The sequence below is a fragment of the Cydia pomonella genome, chromosome 2 (assembly GCF_033807575.1).
Source record: "Cydia pomonella isolate Wapato2018A chromosome 2, ilCydPomo1, whole genome shotgun sequence".
Lineage (NCBI taxonomy): Eukaryota > Metazoa > Arthropoda > Insecta > Lepidoptera > Tortricidae > Cydia > Cydia pomonella.
The window spans coordinates 33,746,583-33,769,875 of record NC_084704.1 but is presented as its reverse complement, the minus strand read 5'-3'; the positions used below and the strand labels follow the sequence as shown (position 1 = coordinate 33,769,875).

The window sequence follows — 23,293 nt, the reverse complement described above, 5'->3', positions numbered from 1 at the left end:
GAGATTCGAGCGCTCTAAATAAAAAACTTGCCCCTAAACGCGCATACTAGCGTCCACTATTGGCATCAAAAGGTATTGTCATTCTTGCGTCCGCATCTCTATTTGATAGGTCAAAATCTTAAAATTTAATCAGCGGGCCAGTTTCATTTTCGCGTCCACATCACCTGAATCAATCAGGCAATTTAATCAGATTGGGCGAAAATTGTCCCTGTCTGGAAAGGCCATAAGGCCTCGGAAACCTACATATTTTTATACCTTTACATACTTTGTACCATTTTTTTTTTGTACTGTGCAATAAAGCATTTTATTATTATTATCTTTACTTATTACTTTATCAAAAAATAGTTGTTGAAGACCGAGGGGCATTATCCTCGTGAGTGTACGTATATTTACCTAATTTGCGATTGTATTGTAGCTATCAGACATATTATCGACAAAGAACGTATATATTGTAATTATATAATTAAATATATTTGCAGCGTTATCTGAGTTGAGATTATGATAGGAAGTAAATTAATTAAAACGTAAGTTGAAGATAACAATGTCGGTCGATGGCTTTTTGTAACTAGCCCGCTTTTGTCCAACATATATAAAGTGTAGTGTATCAAAAATAATGGTAATCCGTTTAAGAGCATATTCGGTATCCTGTCATTTTGATTACGAAAAAGTAAAAGAACGCAAACGACTAAGGAGTGGAATTCACTTCCTGCAAATCTATTCCCAGTCCAATATAACTTGGGTTTTTAAATCGACAGTGAATAGACATCTTTTAGGTAAGCATGTTCCACCCTCTGGACAGGTCCAGATAGTCTGGAAAAGCTCATAATCACTGGCTGCATGCCAAGGAAGCGTAGGGATGGACGTATGGCCATGCGTTGGGTGGACAGAATAACTTCAGAGATAAAAACCACATTTCAGTCTAGCATGCACCGGGCCCTAGATAGAGCGGCTTGGAGAGCACTGGTGAAGTGTCGACAGTCGTCACGGCCCTCAGCAATGAGGATACGACAAGGAAGATGTTCCATCCTAGATTGCAGCGGCATTTAGCATCAGGTGAGATTGAGGTCAAATGCTTACCTTTTAAAAGAGAACGGAAAAAAATATGTTTTTTTTTGACGCGCCAAATCATTATTTTTCTACAGTATCAGGCTCGCAACTTAACGATTTCAAACCAAAATGCAATTCTGGCCCTCCTCAGATTTTTTAAATGTTCTGGCCTCCTGTAGAGAAAGTTTGCCCACCACTTCCTTCCTTAAATCAGTTAACTTACATGTTGTACTAAAAAAATTAAAACTTATATTTTCCCCTACAAAATAATTCAGCACGCAATATATCATCACCACTATGTTTTTATAACTCGACGCCACAACTATCACAAGTCATGGCCATGTCGCTGCTCGCGTTTTTTTCAAAAATGATCAAAGAGAATTTCAAATAGAGATGGATTGTCGAACTTTGTAGCCACAGTAAATTTACTGCCATATTTCGACACATTATTAGAACTTTTAGAACGCCATTTGACTTTAAACATTATTTTTTCACTATGTGTTAAATTTGTTAAATATCAAAAAGTGGCGCCATCTAATAGATCAAAGGCTAAAGGTATGGCGGTATCGTTTCGAGCGATGGCGAGTTATTTCAAATTCTCTTTGCTACCTATATTAAACATTTCTTTAACTCGTTTCATAGCACATAAAACCTACGTCTCGCGGTTGTATTAAGAGGGAATACCAGCTGGTACCTTCTCAAATTTGAGAATTTTAGGTAAATAAGTATCTCCGTCGCGCTGACGGGGGCGGCTCCTGAAATTAGTGCGATAAGGACAACTTCAGCTTAGTCGAAAAATCCTGCATAAAAATAACAGAAATCGAGGTTTGGTTCTCGACATTTTCCTTCTCCAAAACTTCAACACCATCACAACGAAATTTTGGGAACGGAATGAGAAAGAAATTATGTGTCTGAGCGTTTTGATGTTTGCGTTTATTATTGCCGATTATGTATGCCGGGCGTCTGTATACTAATACACAAAACTTAGAGGTGACAATAGTGGCACAGTTTTTTATAAGAAATGTTTTATCACATTCTACTAATACTAGAGGTATACTTAGTAGATGGCCCATTTTAGAAATTGCTTAAATCTATCACAACAATGCATGTTTGGTAAATTAAAATACCATTAAATCAGGAACAGCATTTAAATGGCCGTTCCTCCCCTAGCATAGTGACAGTTAAAAAAAAGTAGATTCACCCATCACCATCAGCATCACCGCTTTCTCCCATAACAGAGGGCCTACCCCGAACACCGAAGTTCGCAAGTTGCGGGCATCTTTCACTGTCACTCAAATTACGCCTTAATTGGAGTAAAAGAAAAAGATGCCCGCAATTTACGAACTTTGTATACGGGGTAAGCCCTCAGTAGGTTAAAAGACCATAAACAATTTAAAAGTACTCACCAAACAACGCTTAAACACATATCCAATAATCGTATTCACCAACACAAAAAACCACACAAGCCAATTGGCTGTTGCTCTGGCCATTGTCATTTACCACGCATATTTAAAAAGAAAAAAAAAACAAATATGGCTGACCCTGTCAGTGTAAACGAACGGACTGAGCTGATAGCTAATATCTTATCTCCATATCGCAAACCTTCAATACAGTATCAGAGATGACGTACTTATGATTGGTTTATTAGGAATTTTAGTATGAATTAGATATTTCCTAGCAAATAGATAGGTTTGTTTACCTACCTACCATAAAACCAACTTAACTATTAAGTATGGTAACTTTTGCAGTAGAGAAACTGATCTTTAAAATGAGCACAATCACTTTTTGGAATGTTGTATTTATTATTACATACATCATAATTTACATGCAATCCCATATATCTCAGTCCCATATATCAGTATCTCTTTTAGGTTTGCATATCATAGTACATGTATCATATTCAGTATAAAATATAAAATACTCACCCCTACCTCAATATATATTCTAGAGACCAGCAAATTTGTAAGAAAACATAGTGAATTATACTCTCCTGAAACACTACCTAAAAGAAATGACCGCAATTTAAATAAACTTAAACTTCCTTTTTCTAAACTGAAATTGGTCACATCTAGCCCACACTACATGTCAATAAAAACATATAACCACCTCCCAAATAACATAAAAAACGAGGATAAACTAAGCCTGTTTAGCAAGAAACTAAAACCATTCCTGTTAAATAAATGCTACTATAGTATGAGAAAACTTTTTGAAGATACATAATATCTCTTTTGTGTGCATGTGATTGTAAATCTTTAATTAGTATGTGTATGTCAGACAGATATTTTAATATGTAAATTAATTAATTAATTATTAGGAATACATGTAAATAATATGTACAATTAGAATAGATTAGTATGTAGCCCTATGTGGAACTATGTTGCTGTGCCCTAACAGGGTGTCACATGAATAGCCTTATATTTAAGAACACCTGTACCTGCTATGTGATATGTAATAAATTATTTAAATTTCAATACATTTATGTCAATGTTGCATATAACAGTTTATTTATATAACCAATTGAAAGGCAGATGACGTTGTTACATGTAATAAGAATCCTGAATTGCACTGCAAAGACCATTCTCTCTATGGCTCGAATATGCAAGATCGCTCTTGATCACTAATGATTAGGGTGAAAGTAAAAGATACACACAATTTGTGAACTTCGGTGTTGGCGGTAGGCCCTCCGGCTCGTACAATATTTGTCTTGTTTACAAATCGAACGCTAGATGGCGCTATTCGGTCTAGTAAAAATCCGAATCGCGCTATTGAAATTTTTCTTCGGATAATGAGTATAATGATAATGACCCCATGCTATTACAAAACTTGTTTAGTTTACAAATCGCATTTTACGTGTCGCCATTGTGTAGTAAAAAAATTCAGATTTTTCTTTAGATAATGACCCCAAGCTTATGCAATATTTTTTTACGTATCTTATTTAAATGGCGCTATTTTGTGTAGTAAAAATCGTGAAACACGCCATTAAAATTTTTCCTTGGATCATGATCCAATACCCAGTTTTTCTTTAATTACCATATTGCCTGATAGATGGCGCTATTCCCTCTACGAAAAAACCTAAACTAGTAGCTCTGTGAGCTGTCGACCTCACAAGGAATAATAGCTTAAAACTCAATAAATGTATACTTCCGCCATTTTGAAAATTTGTCACAAACTCAAACAGCAAAAAAAACTATTTACCTAATCATCGAACCTGCTCACAAAAATTCACGAGAATGTTTGAGAATTGCGACCCGTGGGGGGAACATCCGGATATACTAAAATATTTTTGCCCGAGCTGAAACGTAAACTTTCGGCTAATTACGTATTGGTGAGAGTAAAAGAGAAAGATCCCCGCAATTTGCGAAATTCGGTTTCCGCGGTGAAGTCTGAGGGCCTACCGCGAACCACGTTCGACGTATTGCCTCCCTGTCACACTTACGTACGAATTTACATGTGTGACATAGAGACAACACGCCGAAAGTGCTGCCTCTCTGTCGCATTTGTAAATTCGTACCGCGAACGGTAGGCCCTCTGTTGCTATATAAATTATAATTGTATCGTTTAAAAGTCCGTCTAAGATAACTTTGCATTGATTTGAACAGAACAAACTGAAGCAGCTTTATTATAAGCGTCAAGTTTTTATACACATTTGACATTAATAATGACATTATCACACCTAGTCAAACAGACAGACGTAGACCTTAGAAATGTCATGTAGAGTTAAGTTGGTCTAACTCTAGCTGAATGTGAGGATATGCTGTCGCTTAGTTTAGTTCAGCGGTACTCAACCTTTATTTTGGAACGAAGTTCCGTTCCTTATTGGACGGTGCGGACTTGGCGGATGGGGACTAGGCCTAAGCCCATTGTAAGATTACTCCGTCACGAAAACCCGTCACGACCCTCTCTTAACTTCGTTCCAACGATTGATAATGAAAATGAGAAATAATGAACGAATTGGAACGATATGACTACCTTCAAAATATTATACAGGTACATTACGACTTGCCTGATCTTACGATCGGCCGCCGGCATTTAAACATTTGCATACAAAATTACCTCTTTTTTATTGCACTTGAATATAAATTGAACAGCAGGGGTGTAGGGGGGAGTAGTCACGCGGGTTCAGGTGTGCGGCGCTGAGCCAGCGGGCTCACTCCCTCAAGTCTATCATACGCGTCCCCGTCGTCTATGGCTCTGCCGCCGCAGGCCATGGACGAACCCATCCCACTTGTGGGGTGGGTCGCACACCCTGGTAATGCTGGTGGTCGGTCGGGCGTCGCACGTTCCATCTGCCCCGGGCCACCAGTAGCCGAGTATGAAGGCGACGTCATAACCCACGAGGACCTAAAAACCCGAAGGGGGTATGACACACTCTGGAGTTTCCTGTAGAACATGGCTGGCAATTTGGTTTCGATCTAATTGCCAGCTATGTTTTACGGATCTCCCGGTTCCGCTTAGGGAGTAGGTGACCTAGGCGGACTACACTCACCTACCTGCGTTTGTCCTGCGCAGTAGAGCGCCGTCAGCGGGGATGCAGGAGTCCTAGGGGCCGAGGCCCGCAGGGGGTCGGGGTTAGTTATCCCCTGTGGGCCAATATGCCCTTTTTGGTCCGAATTTCCGGCGAAACGGTGGCCCTGCAACTAGCCACTGCAGGGTAATGGACACGCGTCCCGTACGGTCGAGGTGGTACGGTCCGCAGGCGAGGTGTAGGGAGGGGCGTCCTCTGGGAGGATGCCTGGGGCTCGGCCATGCTGACGGGGCAAGGGCGCGTGGAACCACTGGAGGAGATGGGATCGTCTCTTCCAGCCACGTGTCTGCAGCTCCCGATGTCGCGCAGGAGAACCAACTCAACACACCTATACCTCTTGGGTATTCCTGGTGTCCAAAGTGACATCCCCAAAGGTGCGGGCTCCATGGAGGGTGGGAAGCTCGAGAGGTGAAAACAAGCAAAAGGAACAATGGATGAACCAAGATCCCAAACCCCAACACCGGAGGGAGACGGAGCAGCTTCGGCTGTACCGGGAACCTCCACCCAACACACCACACCACAGGGTCAAGGAGCTGTTTCGACAGTTCCTCCCTCCCTAACACGTGCCTACAGGGAGGCACAAGCAACCCTGGCAGGCAACAACACACACGATGGTGGAGCTGTTCCGACAGTTCCGCCACACACCACACACCAGAGGGGCACTGTCTCGACAGCACCCCCACACAACACACACACACACCGTGGCGGCGCAGTCTCGACAGTACCGCCATGCAAGGGACAGTCCGCACCAGGTGGGAGAGCCGCCGGGAAACCGAAGGCACGTAAACCTGATGCGTTGACGCCCAGAGCAGCAGGCCCGGTGCTCCAGAGTACTGCGCCTCCACTACCGACACCGGGGACATCCAAGGGTGCCATATCGAAGGGAGGGAAACCCCCCGCCAAGGTAAAGCGCACCCAGCCCCTACTACCAACACCGGGGACATCCACGGGTACCATTCCAACGGGAGGGAAACCCCCCGTAACGGAAAAGAGTACCCGGTCCCTACCTCCAGCACCGGGGACATCCAGGGGTGCTGTTCCAACAGGGGGAAAACCCCCTGTTACGGAGCAGGACCCGGTGATTGAACCGGTGCAGGTGGTGTTGGACCCTATCTCTGCCCAGCTGGAGGCTGGCTGGACCGTACACGAGTCCAGTTCCCCGGGATCTCTCCCAGAAGTCGTCGGCAACATCAAGGGTCTGCTAGGCTTCCTGGTAGAGTTGGGTTGGCAGGAGTAGTGCCGTCAACCCACCATCACGCAAAATAGGCGCGAATTGCGACGTCGAGTTGCGGAAACCCAGCCCGCGAATACGAATAACGAATAACGAATATAAATTGAACAAGTGAAATTAATAAATTTTTAATTTTGCTCAATCGTACATTGAATATCGATAAATCATCTATTTGGCTCTTTGTCACTCTTGCATATTCATGTATTTGAGAAAGGATAGACAAAACTTTCTTTCATTACTGCAGTTTTTTCCCTTATCATGTATTTCACCTTTATTAATAATTATTATGTTGTATTGTATATTGTAATTACATAAATAAATATATTATATTTGTGTAAAAATGTCCTAAAAAAAATTAAGACTTACCCGAATCAGCATAAGGCGTAAAACTAAATTCCCCACGATTCGCCTCATGACACATGATAAGCTTGCAACTGTGCTTATAACAATAGAGGTCGTTTTCAACTGCTCCAACTAGACCAACCGACATATTGAGCTAAGTTCTTAGTAAATGTGGGACCCGTGTTTGAGAATTACATTAAGTACATAAACATAGTAAAGAGGGAAAACTAGTGAAATTAGGGTTCCTCGACTCTTGAACTACGCACCCCATTATCGACTCGTTTATATACTCGTACCTTAACTTGACCTGACAGAAAGACTACACGAACCGGAATTAGGGAATGCAATCTCGATCTCGCGAGATCTCGAAACTGCGAGATCTCGAGTGAATTTTCGAGATTCAACCAGGAAATCTCGATTTTTCCATCTTGTTCGAGATCTCGGTTAATATTTTCAAGACCTCGAACGAGACTGAAAGATTGACGTGTATGAATTTTTCATTTTTTATTTACTTTGTTTAGTCTCTATCTCGAAAACCAGAATCGAAACACCCAATTTCGATTCAGGTGTTTCGCGCAAGATCTCAAATATCGCCAATCTCGGTGCGAGAATTGTATTCCCTATTAGTAGTAGCCTATTCACTCTTGCTACGAGTATGTGAAGAGACATCTGTGGCTGATGCTCGTCTATAGAACTAGAATTCCACAGGATTCGGCCTAACTTAAGCTAATTATATAAAATTAGCCCCACTTTACATTAGCCCTACGCCTACACCACGTACCTACTTATTCGTGATAAACATACAAATATCTATATCAGATTAAGAGGGAACGTCCATAGAAAAAGATAATATCTTTTTCCACTTCTAAATATTTTCCATTCTCCATGTTTTTTAGTATGTTATTGACACAAAATTAGCAAAACAAAAAAAAAACCGTAAAAGCGAAACCTCTAAACCTAGAATATATTATGCTGAAGCGATCGACATCAAAATCAAAGCGGTTTGTTAAGATTAAATTAGTAGAAACCGATTTCTCCTGAAATGGAATTACATAGAAAAATAACCGTTATTTCGTTAGATTCAAATAGTTATTTTTCCCTCTTAATTTATCTAGGGAAAATAAGATTGGTAGAGAAGCCAAAAAATTAAAATTATGCCTTAAAATTATGTTCCACTATTAACACCGTCTAGTTCAGAATATTTTTTTCAATGTTTAGTTCGTGCGAACGTCCTTGGCACAAGGTTGTTTGCGAGGCTAACACCATGTGGCGGGCTCCCTAGAGAACTGTCTAGCATAACAAATGCGAGTCCAGGGGAAAAACTATAAAATACAGTTTTTTTGTCGACTATAGAAAGCGATGGTTTATGCAGTCTAATTTAAGAGGAAAATTGATTAATAACTATGGTTAATTTCCATTTCTTAATGATTATAAATAAATATTATAGGACATTATTACGCAAATCATCCTAGTCCCACAGTAAGCTTGTGATGAACACACAGATAAATGCCTTTTTCATTTCTCATGTTGTGAAAGTAGGTCGTTGTTGTCCTAAAAAGTGTGCAGAAAATTATAGGTTTCTGCTCTAGAGCACTGTACTTTCTAAGTATGTTTTTTTCTCTTTTTGTACGATAGACAATTAAAAGATTGGTTTTAAATGGATTTCTTGTACATTCCATAAATAACTATATTTTCACCTAAATTGTTAATTTTTATAGCACCCTCAAGATATACTACTGAAGTTTATACTTAGCCGTGTCTTACATTATTTTACTTCCCTTGTATTCGAAATGAAAAGTAGAGTGTATAACTCGGATGAAAGGCCCACTGCGTTCGTGCGCCAAACTACCTCGACATAAATGGGTGCCTTTCATCCCTTGGTTAACAATCTACTATATCAGGATTAGAACCCGGGACCTCCTTTTTAGGGTTCCGTAGCCAAATGGCAAAAAACGGAACCCTTATAGATTCGTCATGTCCGTCTGTCTGTCCGATTCTGTCACAGCCACTTTTTTCCGAAACTATAAAAGCTATACTGTTCAAACTTGGTAAGTAGATGTATTCTATGAACCGCATTATGATGTTTACACAAAAATAGAAAAAAAAAACAATAAATTTTGGGTGTTCCCCATACTTAGAACTGAAACTCAAAAAATCTTTTTTCATCAAACCCATACGTGTGGGGTATCTATGGATAGGTCTTTAAAAATGATATTGAGGTTTCTAATATCATTTTTTTCTAAACTGAATAGTTTGCGCGAGAGACACTTCCAAAGTGGTAAAGATATACATTGCCATGCAAACTTCCACCGAAAATTGGTTCGAACGAGATCTAGTAAGTAGTTTTTTTTTTTAATACGTCTTAAAATTAAAAAACAAAAAAAAAAATCATCAAACTCATACGTGTGGGGTATCTATGGATAGGTCTTCAAAAATGATATTTAGGTTTCTAATATCATTTTTTACTAAACTGAATAGTTTGCGCGAGAGACACTTCCAAAGTGAAAAAATGTGTGTGCCCCCCCCCCGTAACTTCTAAAATAACAGAATGAAAAATCTAAATAAAATATATGATATACATTCCCATGCAAACTTCCACCGAAAATTGGTTTGAACGAGATCTAGTGAATAGTTTTTTTTTAATACGTCATAAAATTAAAAAAAATTTTTTTTCATCAAACCCATACGTGTGGGGTATGGTCTGGGATAGGTCTTCAAAAATGATATTTAGGTTCCTAATATAATTTTTTTCTAAACTGTATAGTTTGCGCGAGAGACACTTCCAAAGTGGTAAAATGTGTGTCCAAAGTGGTAAAATGTTAAACATGATCTAGTAAGTAGATTTTTTTAATACGTCTTAAATGGTACGGAACCCTTCATGCGCGAGTCCGACTCGCACTTGTTTTAATACGTTATAAATGGTACGGAACCCTTCATGGGCGAGTCCGACTCGCACTTGGCCGCTTTTTTTTATAGGGTCACTATATACCGACGGGCTATAAGGCCGTCAAGAAGTTATAAGAGTTATGCGCTAGTTTATTTTTTTATGGAATTTGTGTCTCCTAATTCTTATAATCAAAAAATCGAATAAAGTCAAACGAAAGTAATACCATACAGAATTGACACTTTTTTAATAAAAATAAAATACTTATATATTATAGGCAAATAATTAATAATACAAATGAAAACCATCCTATTACTAACGAAAACAATGAAATGCTCACTAGATATCTGACGGAGGCGTGGCGCGTGTCGCCGCGACATGGCCAGATCGTGGCCATACCGTGTCCACCGTCGACAGTCGGAATTTAGCTGTCATCGAAAAATGTGATTTTCTTAAAATGCCGTTGTTTCGTGTCGAAATAGGAGTGTATCCAAAAACTATAAGGATGATGGAGTTACATACCACATGTGGGAACATTTTTTTTCACGTATTAGTCAATAAAACCACACATTTTTACAAATAATTCCAGTGACATCTGATTTCTCTGAGTCGGACCATTTTGTCAAACAAACGCGTGGCAATTTGAATATGCATTCTACATCGATGGTTTAGCATGGAAAACTATTTGTAGTGTGCTAAGCAACGGCGCAATGTATTAAGCCGCTAACGATAGTCACAACGGCATTACTGTTTCTTGGTACGACCGCCAACCGCTAGCCTCTTGCCGCCGCGAAACAGAATGGCGCTCGTGCATAATTGATGTTTGAGCGTTATCGATAAAAATGTCTGGATATAGTGTGTATGGAAGTAATTACTTTTCACTTAATGTAGTATACCTATTAATTTCAATTAAATATCGAGTAGGTACGGCATAGAAAAAACTGTTTTAATAACAATTATTTATTACATTGTAGTTTATACCTATAAGTATATCTTAGTCAGAGTCTTAGCAACGATTCGAATAACTGCACTAAGTATAATCAAATATGTTCATGCTTGCAAAAATATTATTTAACAATATAATTTAACATAATTTGCTTTCGCAGTTCTTCATAACGCTATGTAATATTCGGATTCTGGTGGCCACATATGCTATAATAAAGAAAGTTCATTCAAAAATTCAATTGTAACTATTTTAATAATGTAACCCTGATTTTTACTCCCTTTTGTGAAGTACAATCCAGGCGAGTGCTCGCGTCTAACGACAGTCCCAAAGTAAACAATTTAAACAAACAGTCAATAAAATCGTTACTAAAATTTAAAAACAATCAAATTAATTAATTATTAATTTTTGATTAGCATAAAACAAGCTTTTGAATCATGGTACATTTAAAAAAAAATTAAAAGCCTTAGTATTACATTTTATCAATAAAAACCTTTGTGGCAGAACTTATAGATCGACTGATATACCTAACTCCTACCTTGAAAATCATAGCTCGCAAATAAGGTCAAATATTTAAAGGAATATATATTAAGACAATGACAATTATTACTTAAAACAAAACGTTTTAATGTCAAAACAATAAGGTAGTGTTTAGAACATATAAAATATCGATAGCTGTTACTTTATCGACTTTTCCTCCCTCTAGTGTCACCGCTCTCGTTTCTTACTCCGCGCGGTTTGTCCAATCACAGCGCGTGAGTTGGATGTCTGGCCACGCCCTCAGTGATGTGGTGGAGAACAGTTGGAGACAACGAGACTCATTGAAATTATGCTTCGTTATAAATCTCCTTACTTCTTATATCTATGTCACAGACCCTATATCACTATTGCGAATGCTTTTAACGATTTCTATTTAAGCAAGACTAATGTTGAACAAAACCGCCTACCAAATAGTAAGGAAAAATTACCTACAAATACCCTTAACACATATTTTTAAACCCAGACCCTGTAACACCTATCGATATTATTAGAATAATAAAAACATTGAAAAATACTAGAAGTACCGGTATCGAAGAGATCATCACAAATGTGATAGAGATAAAATACTGTGCTGAGGCAATATGCTATTGGAACGGCGCCATCTAACGGGCGATTTGTAAACTAAACAAAATTTGTAATAATATGGGGCCATCGTCCCAAGAAAAATCTTGATAGCGCGATTTAGGATTTTTACTGCAGAGAACAGCGTCATCTAGCGTGCAATCGGTAACGAGGCCCCATACAGAATGGCTCCTCTACACGATGGCCCAGCGCAGGCCAGTCCAAGGGACGCATTTATGCTATCTCATATATTGCTATCTCATTCCACCGCACAGCTGCGTCCCTTAGACTGAACAAACCACTTCGTTCGGTCGTATATTTGCCTGTCTATCGCTCGAATATGCATAGGTAAGTGATATATTAAAAAAAAACCATTTCCGTCAGTAGAGAAAGGTGGCGAATTAAAAAAAAAAGTATGCGCGAAGGTATATCCAACGTAGAACGTAGTGATTATATGCTCTTTGGGTATGTCGTCATGTAGCCCAAAGAGCATATAATCACTATGTTTTAATGTAGCCTTTTACTTTTAGCATTAGAATTAGAACCAAAGAGTAAAGTAAAGGAAAGAACTCCACAGAAGTAAGCATGTAGTTTTTATCAGGCTCTTTCTGTGGGCTCTTTAATTGTTAATAATAATGGAATTATCTAATGTAGCATGGCCAATCCCCATAATTTACTTCAAAAATTTACCGTCTTAAGTGCCCGGTTTGGAGCCTAAAGCGTTTTTCTGCGAAGTTATTTCTAATGCTAAATAAAAAACGAAGCACTACAGCACTATGGGTTGTTAACCCATCGAAGAATCTTGATCGCCTCCCGGTGAACATAGACATTTGTGCGATGTGTAGTGAAATCCGAACGTCTGCGTTTTGACAATGACATTGTTGACAGCCAGCTGATTAGCGCATAAAAAAATAAAAATATTTCCGTGATATTTCCTAAACCAAACCTGAATATTCTAAATGAAAAACAATAAATTAAATTATTTGTTATTTCCTGAGATGTTGTAGCGTGTAATAATAAAGAGTAATTGAACAGTGATAACTCCGCCATGGCTTTAAGGGGCAGGACGGTCGGAGAAATTCCGAAAGATGCAGTCGAACTTACGCCAGTTGAAGCTACCAATTATGTCTGGGAGCTAATTTCTAATTGGGAATCTTTCTCCGACACGTAAGAATCTGCTTTTAATTCATACGTTGAAATAATATCATAAATCTTGAAAATGTCTAACAAGAAGCATAACCTAAAAATGTATTTAATAAAAACAGGCCAATGTCGTACAGACCTGATCAAGATAACCTTTTCTGATGCCATAATTAATCATTTTAACGAAAGAAGGCCATTGAGTTTAACATTGAAAAAATTGTAGTCTTCTAAATAATCAAAGCAGCCCCATCACTTTTGGCACACACTGTATGGAGACGGGTATAACGATCACTGTAACGATTCAGCATGGTGATGAAAATGCATATTTTTAAATTGTTTAAAATTTGAAAAATGGTTTTAGAATATTATAAACCGGCTATGAAGTTTTAATAGCATGGTAAGACGAAAGATATCATGTGTGTTGATGCTTTTTCTGGGCAAAGACACTTTAAAAATGAGTCTGTTTGACTAGGTTGGTGAGTAAAATGTATTTAGACCTGTAAGATTGCAATATAACAACAATGAAATTATTTAATAATTTAATATTTCACTACTTAGAAGAATTTGTTCGGATATATTTAAAAGCATTTCAGAGTAAAATTATTGATTGAATATGAGCATGACTTAAATTTTATTTATTACTGTATATTCGAAATAATTAACTTCCATAATCTAAACATAAATAATAGACGCGTTTTACCTACCAATAAAACACATATTAATTTACTTACCTTATTCGAAGCTTATTAATTGAGAGAGGCACGTCGTTTCCCGCCATTGTATTGCTATCTCTTTTCAACGTATGGCTATATTTCGCTCTTTTCCCCCACCATTAGTGGACCACCACCTGGCAGTGGGGATGAGTTTTACTTAAATGAAATCCCAGAATGGCTCGTCATTGGCTCGAAATTATTTGAATGCCACCAGGCAGAGTTTACTCATAAGCTTCGAATAAGGTAAGTAAATTAATATGCGTTTTATTGGTAGGTAAAACGCGTCTATTAATTTGACTTGACCGTTATTCGAAGCTTATTAATTGAGACCTGTTTGTTATCGCCTGGTGGTGGTGGAAAAGAAGACGCCAATGTGACCTTATAACGTGATGATAAATTTGACAGGACAGAAATGTATTAATACCTTAGATTCAGCAATTAAACATTTATTTCAAGAACATTATATATATTATAACAGACAAATTTTTATCATCACAGTTTTATTATAAGATTAGTTTTCTACTTAATTGGTTGAAACAAGTGTGATACAGAATCAACAGTAGAGGATACAGGCATCACTTCACGCCTATAATATCGACTGAAAGTATTTTCCGAGCGCCAATTACCACGCGCTAGAATGTCGTCTACAGGGAAATTGTCCACCCAATGTTTTGATGCCACAGCAGAGCGAATGCTGCCCGGGGATGCAGTAATGCCTGCTTCCTTAAACAAGCTTTTTATCCATCCCGAAATGATCGTTCGGGAAGCACCTTTAACATCACCTCTTAGAGTAACAAATAAATCATATATGTTGGCTAACTCACGCCTACATTTCAATAAGGAAATAGTATGCTTCACCCAAAACACAGGATTCAAGCTTTGACAGTCAGGGTTCTGCAACAATTTCCATCCCGATTGCCTATAATCAGCGCAATCCGTCTTAGACCCAAATGTCGGCCAAAAAACAATAGCATCATCAGATTGCACAAAGTGTTGACAATCAATTTTCAACAATGTCAAATCATGAATTCGTCTGCCGGAACAAAGAAGCAGTAACATAGCAGTGTGCCTAGATGATTCGAAAGGGCTTTCTAAATTAACTTTACATTTATTCAGATGATCGAGAAGTATTTCAATATTCCAAATAGGTGGTTTTTGGCCAATAGGTTTCTGTAAAGCAATTGATTTAAGGACATGTTTAACAAGAATGTGTGAACTTAATAGGCCAGAATCCTCAGTATTACATAAAGTTGACACTACTGACTTGTAAAGCAATATAGTTCTGTACGAAAGTTTATGTATCAAATGAAGGTCTGACAAATATTTAGCTACGTCTGAACCTGATGGCTTCTTATAGTCTACCTTATGACTAGTAGCCCAGACCACCCATTTCTTCCACGCTATGTCGTAAGTTTTTCTGGTAGACGTACGCCAAGATTGTTCGAGCAATTTTAATTGATCAGAATTCCAGTCAGTTAAGTTCGCTGACCACCCCCACACTTCCACACTTCTAGGACCATGTCCTGAACTTTCGGTGGTGGCAATCCCGTCGTGATGTCGATAAGGAACCTTTCCAGGGACCGCAGAGTGAATGGAGCTGCTAGAGCGCGTGACCTGATGTCCGCTCTCCAATAAACGCGATCCCATCGTGGTACTACTAGCAGATACGTGCCCGTTGCTTGGTTGAGATGGGCTAGCACTTTCGGCACCAGGTAAGGAGGTGGAAACACCCAGGCCAGGTTGTAATTCCATACGTGTGAAAAAGCGTCGTGAAATAATGCCTTCGGATCGTTTTGGTCCAGTGAGGCGTAGTTTATCACTACATGCGCCCTGTGAGACGCAAACAGATCGATCTGGGGAACACCCCATTTTGAAAATACTTTCTCTAAGGCCCCCGGAAGCAGATGCCACTCCGGGGCCTGACGAAGCCGTGACAGGTGATCTGCATGGCTGTTGTATTTTCCCGGAATGTGAACTAAATTCAGATGGATGCGATATTGCTCTAGGATGCAAAATATCTGAAATGTTAATTCCAGGAGTGGATTTGATTTTGTTCCGCCCTGATTGCGTAAGTAAGCTAGCACAGTTTTGTTGTCGCATTGGACAAGTACTGTAGAGTTGCTCAGGTACTGACAGTGACCTTCTAATACCCTTTGAACAGCAAGCATCTCTTTCTGATTGCAATGTAGCATTTGCTCCGATTTTGTCCAAAATCCAGTCAGAGCTAGATCGTCTAATTGGGCACCCCAGGCCAGGTCTGAAGCATCTGTTGTTAAGAAGTGCGATGGTGGGGGCAGATGGATTGGCGAAGGCATACGACAATGATGCAACCACCACATCAAGTCCTCCTTTACCCTGTCGGGAATGGCATAAGTCCGGCTTGAAAATCGTGGCATAGAGTTGAGAAGGTTTAGTAGGGCTCGGTAGTTCAACCTCCCCTTTTGAACCGTAAAACTTGCGAAGTTTAGAAGTCCCACTAACCTCTCTAAATTTTTCCGGCTGGTTTTCGCAGCGGAAAGCATCAGTTGAATTTTGCCTATCAAAATAGGGATCTTTTCCTCTGGAAGTCGTTTCTGGTTTCCCCAGGCATCCCACCAGACGCCTAAGTATACCAGTGCTTTTTGGGGAGTCAATTGAGATTTTTGATAATTGATCAACCACCCTAGTGTTTCTAATTTCTTTACGACCACCTTGACATGCCTGGCCAGTGTATTCTTGTCTTGGTGAGCAATAAGGAAATCGTCGAGGTATACTATTATCCTTATATTCATGTCCCTTAGAACCTGCGCTACCCAATTGGTGAAGGTCGCAAAAGTTTTCGGCGCAGTGCTGAGCCCGAACGGTAAGCAGGTCATCTGCATGAGCTCTTGGCCATAGATAAGGCGTAGAAATCGCCTGTGTGGTGGGCTTATCGGCAGATGGAAGTACGCCTGGGACAAGTCTACCTTGCATAACCAGTCTTCCGGCTGAATGAAATTTGGCACGCGGTGCACGTTTATCAATCCAAAATTCTCGGTTATTACATACCGGTTTAAAGCCTTCAAATTGAAAATAGGCCGGGGCGAGCCGTCGCTTTTGGGCACTATAAACATCGTTGATATGAAACTGGGAGACGGATCCACTACTTCTAGCACACCCTGTTCCTTCATTTGATTGATGATCTGCGTCATCTCGGCTGACTGCGGGCATTTGAGATTGTTGCCGCAACAGTTTGGATAAACCAGAGGTGGCTTCTGAAAGAAGGGTATGCGATACCCCTTTAACATCCGTAGCACGTGGTCCGGTGCGTTCATGTTCTCCCATATGTTGTAAAACTGTGCCAGCCGGCCTGCCCTGAACCTCATGTCAATATTTACCTTTCTTATTGTATCTGTACCCCGCGGGGGAAGCTCCTCGTTTTCGAGCGATTCTGGGCTGATGTTGGGGCCTTTGCTGGTATTGTCTCGACCGACGTCCCCGAAAGGAACCACTGGACCCATTCTTAAATGCACTGTTACATCCTTGCGAAGGATAGTTATGATTGTAATTACCCCGCTGGGGAAGATATGGCTGCGCGGCAGCATTTTCTTGGCAAGCATGAGCATTACAAGTATTGCTTGCATGTGGATGATTGCAGTAGCCCTGCGAGGGCACTTTATGAGGCACTGCTCCCTGCGAGGGAGCGCCTGTAGTGGCCTTAAACTCATCTGTTTGCGAAACAGTGGTCTTTTTGAGAGGCCAGAAACACTTACGAACTCCACCATGGTGCTCAATCTTAGCGGTAAATGCTTCGGTGTTGAAAAGCGACGAACTGGATGGCGGTATCTTGCGTATAGCCGCCTTAAGCAAAGGCTCCTTGATATGCTTCGTGATTCCATTCCGTCTCATGTTTATCACCTCGGCTCTGTGTCCACAAACGAGTTGTAACATGTCTTCAGATACTTTGAAAAGGTCGCCGCCCAAAAGGACGCTACTTACCTTATCACGGAAGCTTTCGTACGAAAACTCTCCACCTGACTTAGTATAATCAAGTATTTCTGCCACTGCAGCGTGCAGGGCTTCTTGTTGTTTTATCAAACAAAACGTAAGGGCGCCATACGCTTTGTCAGAATGCACCAAATGAGGATAAGTGTCATACTGTTTAACCTCTTCATTAACCTCCAAATCAGTATAACCTGGAGACCTACTATAGATTTTCTGAGTTTCGGAATAGCGAATGTCATTCCAGCCCTTACTATCGAAGCGTTGCACCTCGCATATAAGTTTTATTTGCTGTTCTGTAGCTTCAAGAATTGTTGGTTCCTTTAATTTGGTACCGAGGCCCAAAACAAAAGGTTTGGATGGGCCTGGCTGAGGTTCCGCTTCGGTATAAAGTTCTCGACTGACATTGTCCGAAACTACGGAATATGCATCACAATCATCGTGACGAGTGTAATAATTATCAGGATTAACAAGTGCTCGCAGCTCGTTTACTTGTTTAGTTAATGTATGGAGCCTGCGACGGGACTTTTTACGGCCCCCCCTTTTTTTGCTGCGATAACGGCACTTGCGTTTCGAATCCGACCTTGAAGAGTCTGAGGAACTGGAGCAGTCACTATCACTACTGCTTGACTCACTCGATACACGCTTATGTTTTGTTTTCGAGACATCCGGTTTGTCCTCAGGTTTTCCTTCTACATCATCCATAATCTACAATAGGTACAAACAACAATAAGAATCGAACGGTAAAAACCGTTTAAATAATTATAATTTTTCCACAAATGTGAAGGGTAGATTCGAAACTCTTTGTGCAATGGAGTAGAAACAAAGTAATAGCTACTCGAAGATTACTTACGTGAATAAGTTGTCACAAATAGGTAACCTTTTACTAGATACTTGCAGGTAATGAGCACGTAACTATAAACTTTTAAAATTAGATATTATGCTTGTACTTGGAGCTATAATTTTAAATAACTAATTTAACCAAAGTCGTACTTTTTGTTAGCACGACCTATCGCGGCGGGAAACGAGACGCCAATGACGAGCCATTCTGGGATTTCATTTAAGTAAAACTCATCCCCACTGCCAGGTGGTGGTCCACTAATGGTGGGGGAAAAGAGCGAAATATAGCCATACGTTGAAAAGAGATAGCAATACAATGGCGGGAAACGACGTGCCTCTCTCAATTAATAAGCTTCGAATAACGGTCAAGTCAAATTAATACTAAACTTAAAAAACTTAAAAATAATAATAAAAACTATAAATAAACTTAAAATAAAGGTCCTATAAATAAAATAATAAATAAATAAAATAAATATAATTTTAATGTAAACATCAACTACATTTTAATGTAAACAGCTCACTTCCGTCTTACCATGCTAAGAAAACTCTGAGATCTGATTATAATTGAAGCTCAAAAATCATTGCAGGCTTTACATATTTGTGTTAAAAAATTAAAAAGTTTTATGCCACAAGTCTTGCCAAGTGTTTGAAAAATGACTACTTAAATTTAATTTTTGTCAACTTAACTTTAATCTTTATATCAACTGTACTGTACTGCAATTTTTTACAGATGGGCATTACGTTACGGTCCGATGGTCTTAGGAGGCATGAGTGCGTTGTCTGGCGTCATCATAAATGACCACTACAGGAAGAAATTAAAGTTGGGCAACTTTGGATTTTTCTCTTCAGTGATACCTATTTCTCTGATGCCTGGGTTGATGACTGCATTATTTCATAGACATGTAAGTTTCAAAAACAAAATATGTGTTTTCACCCAAAGGAAAGATAATTCTAGCTATTTCTAATTCTGACAATCTATACTGATGATTCTGGATATTTCTGACAAGTCTGAAAAACAAAAAATAAAACCGGCCAAGAGCATGTCAAGCCATGCTCAGAGTAGGTTTCCGTAGTTACTCTTCTGTCACAATGAGCTAAACTGGAGCTTAAAGTATGGTAGATTGTTAACTGTTGTGGGTGTACGTCTTTTTACTATGAAGGGGAAACTTTTTGCGATAACTCAAAAACAGCTAAACTGATCATATCCGCTATAGTTTTCATTTAATGTCTTTCTTAAGCTCTACTTCCAAGATTTTTTTCATATTTTTTGGACCTATGGTTCAAAAGTTAGAGGGGGGGGGACACATTTTTTTTTCTTTTGGAGCAATTATCTCCGAATATATTCACTTTATCAAGAAATGTTTGTTGAAGACCCCTATAAGTTTTGAAAGACCTTTCCAACGATATCCCACACTGTAGGGTTGAAGCAAAAAAAAAATGTTCACCCCCACTTTACGTGTAGGGGAGGTACCCTAAAAAAAATTAAATTTTTAGATTTTATTGTACGACTTTGTCGGCTTTATTGATTTATATATCCATGCCAAATTTCAGCTTTCTAGCACTAACGACCACGGAGTAAAGCCTCGGACAGACAGACAGACAGACAGACGGACATGGCGAAACTATAAGGGTTCCTAGTTGACTACGGAACCCTAAAAATGAGTTCTTCACCCAAAGGAAAAATAATTCTGGCTGATAAAGATGTTAAATATGTCATAATCATAAGTCTCTAGCAAACCCATTTTTATTTTTTATTATATGAAGATTTAGTACACAATTGGTACTTATTTTGTAATATCTTGAAAAAAAAAATGTATCTTAGTATGTAAGTACAAGCCAAATGAAGTTGGGGTTGCTGAAGAGCATACCTCCAGCAACCCCTACTGGAATCTAGGATAGGTGTCTACTTTTGCAGAAAACAGGAGGTTGGAAAATTTTGTTTTCACAATATTATTGTCATATATATAAAATTTGCCTTGCCAGGAAACTCGCAAATTACGCCTGCTCTCGGCACTGAATTTAATAGGCTGTATCAAAGTTATTAATGGTTTAGTTATTATAAATTAAGTACCAATTGTGTACTAAATCCTCATTTAATAAAAAATGACAAAACACTGTTGTGGGGTTGCCAGAGAACATGAAATTATTAAATACTTCTATATCAGTAGTTCCTTATCTGGGGGTAATTACCCCCATGGGGTAAAACTGGTATTTTACGGGGGTGATAAGCTAATCAAAGAAAACAAAGATCTATAAGAAAGAATATTAATTATTATGGATAAGGGGTAAAATGAAGTTCCCAAGTTAGTCAAATGGGTGACAGTACTGAAAAGGTTAGGAACCACTGTTCTATATTGTAAGATTTAAGGATGACCAGTCCCATTTTCTTCTTATACCTAAGCAATAAGGTTCCAAAAATGTCAGTTAACAGTGTGGATGTGGACAATGAAACCATAAAGTAGATATATATCTGTAGTCTGTGATAAAACCCATAGTTTTTTATTTATTTATATTACTTACCACTGACACAAAATATTTATATGATTGGCCAGTGTAAATGTGCCTCGGCCGAGGCACGTCTACAGGAAATGCGCGTATGCGCGAGAAATGAGGAAATTGCCTCGCGCGTATGCTCGCACTGTGTGGACCCGCCTATTTATTAACAATTTCTGTTTCTGGTAGTATTTGTATATATGTAATATATATTATTTATTTATTTAATCTTTATTGCACAATACATGAAGGTACAAATGGCGGACTTAATGCCTTAAGGCATTCTCTACCAGTCAACCAATGGGTTAAACCAGAAAGATTAAGTAGGTGCAGTGTCTTTTAAAGTAAATGAATTTGTAACCGAGACTATATATGAATATAAACTATATATTGATAAACTTACACATATACTTAATACAAATAAACATACATATATTAATATAGGTCAGTTGGTCATTTACCACTGCATGTATATTGTAGGTTGAAATAAATACCTTTTCTATTTTAATTTTTTTTTTGCGCCACTTTGTACAGTACGGATGTCTACCGTCTCCAATTCTCAATTGCTCAAAGGTTAACTGAAAGAGATCCCTTAAAGGGATAAGTTCGCCTTTGCACTAATGATGAGTGTTTTATTTCCTGTTTTGTTTTCATTTGTTTTACTACTACTACTTGTACCATATTTGACCAAATAACCTCATGAGTGTTTAATTATTTCAGTTGGTGTCAACAGAGATGTTACTGATGAAGAAGGAAGCCTGTCCCATTTGCTACGAGATCAAATCTGCAGCCATCCAGTGGGGCTTTGGTATCGCCTACCCCATGGTTTTAGGACCTGCATCAGGTTTAATGGTATGACTAATGAATTATCTTAGAGGAATTTCGGCCTATTCCCATTTGTCCTATTAGTAATCCAGTGAGAAGAAATGGGTCAAAAAATTACTATTAAAGACAACTGGGAACAATTCCTCACGCACAAACCGGCCAGTGTAGACGTGCCTCGGCCGTGATGACGCGTGCGTTTTCCTCGCCCGAGCGCGCCGCCTCGGCCGAGGCACGTCTACACTGGCCGGTTTGTGCGTGAGGAAATTGCCTCGCGCGTATGCTCGCCCTGTGTGGACCCGGCTATTATGAAGTGATATCATGTGTTGATATTTAACTGGCATTGTATATCAGACTAAAACAGTGGTAACAACTGAGGTCATTAGGGATTTGTTCATTTGTTATCCTCAATGGTAACAACTGGGAATTATTGCTTGCCAGTTAATCACAGTGGTAACAGGTAACTTTTTTTTCATTCCCCACTGAGGACCAATGGGTTTTTGTAAACACTCCATCTATGGAATGTACTCTTTGCCAATGGTTTCTTAATTATTATATTTTAAAAGTCACCTTATTTTTCAGTTCGCCAGCAGATACTCCACATACAGAGTACCCAATCTAATAGAGGGGCCTAAAGTAATGTTCGAGTTTCTTGCCAAACTAACAAAGCCTTTCTACTCAACGCTAGTTTACATGGGCGCCTTCCAGCTGATCATGTCATCCGTGCTGACATATTTCGAGATGAAGAACCATATCACTGTTAGGTTAAAGATATTGGAAATTGAAGAAAAAGTTATGGGCGAACATGGGCTTAAATAGTTGTTTTTATTGTAAATAGCTTGTTAATTATACAGATTTAGAAAATGATTTGAGATTTTTTATTTTCATTACTATGAAGTTGGGGATATTGCCCCGTCATAGGTATATATTTAGTGCAACTCACACGCCTGGAGGCCTACCGCGAAAACCGAAATACGCAAATTGCGGGGATCTGTCTCTTTTACTCTCACTAAGAGGTAATTAGGTGAAAGAGAAAAAAAGCCCGCTATAGACGTACTTCGATTTTCGCGGTTATAGCCCTGTGCGGTCTCGTCTGAAAATATCGATACGAAAAAAGTGCCAACAATATGTATACACGACTATATTAAGGTAGTTTAAATTTTTTTAAATTAATTGGAACTTAATTAAAAAAAAAGTACTCATATTTTTGGCACATTTTTCGTACCGATATTTTCAGACGTGACTGTAC

At 39.1% G+C, this 23,293-nt stretch overlaps 3 protein-coding genes across 4 annotated transcripts in view; 2 read left to right on the top strand and 1 right to left on the bottom strand.

Moving 5' to 3' along the window:
- The window catches only part of LOC133515450 (phospholipid-transporting ATPase IF), a 36,927-nt gene extending 34,198 nt beyond the window's left edge, over positions 1 to 2,729 (bottom strand). For both annotated transcript variants that reach the window (XM_061847997.1, XM_061847999.1), the window contains exon 1: positions 2,454 to 2,729. In XM_061847997.1, the coding sequence (XP_061703981.1) occupies positions 2,454 to 2,543 (90 nt within the window). In that variant the 5' untranslated portion in view covers positions 2,544 to 2,729. The remainder of the gene's footprint in view (positions 1 to 2,453) is intronic.
- A 3,273-nt stretch (positions 2,730 to 6,002) lies between these two features.
- Positions 6,003 to 12,656, top strand: LOC133515526 (cadherin-related family member 5-like). The gene is made up of 2 exons (XM_061848072.1): positions 6,003 to 6,756; positions 12,604 to 12,656. Exons 1-2 carry the CDS (start codon positions 6,003 to 6,005, stop codon positions 12,654 to 12,656), a joined length of 807 nt encoding a protein of 268 aa, XP_061704056.1.
- Positions 12,657 to 12,867: 211 nt separating this feature from the next.
- LOC133515467 (uncharacterized) lies at positions 12,868 to 22,911 on the top strand. The gene is made up of 4 exons (XM_061848020.1): positions 12,868 to 13,240; positions 19,460 to 19,631; positions 21,943 to 22,074; positions 22,627 to 22,911. The coding sequence occupies exons 1-4, from the start codon at positions 13,122 to 13,124 to the stop codon at positions 22,861 to 22,863; spliced, it is 660 nt and encodes a 219-aa protein (XP_061704004.1). The 5' UTR covers positions 12,868 to 13,121; the 3' UTR covers positions 22,864 to 22,911.
- The last annotated feature ends 382 nt before the right edge of the window (positions 22,912 to 23,293 follow it).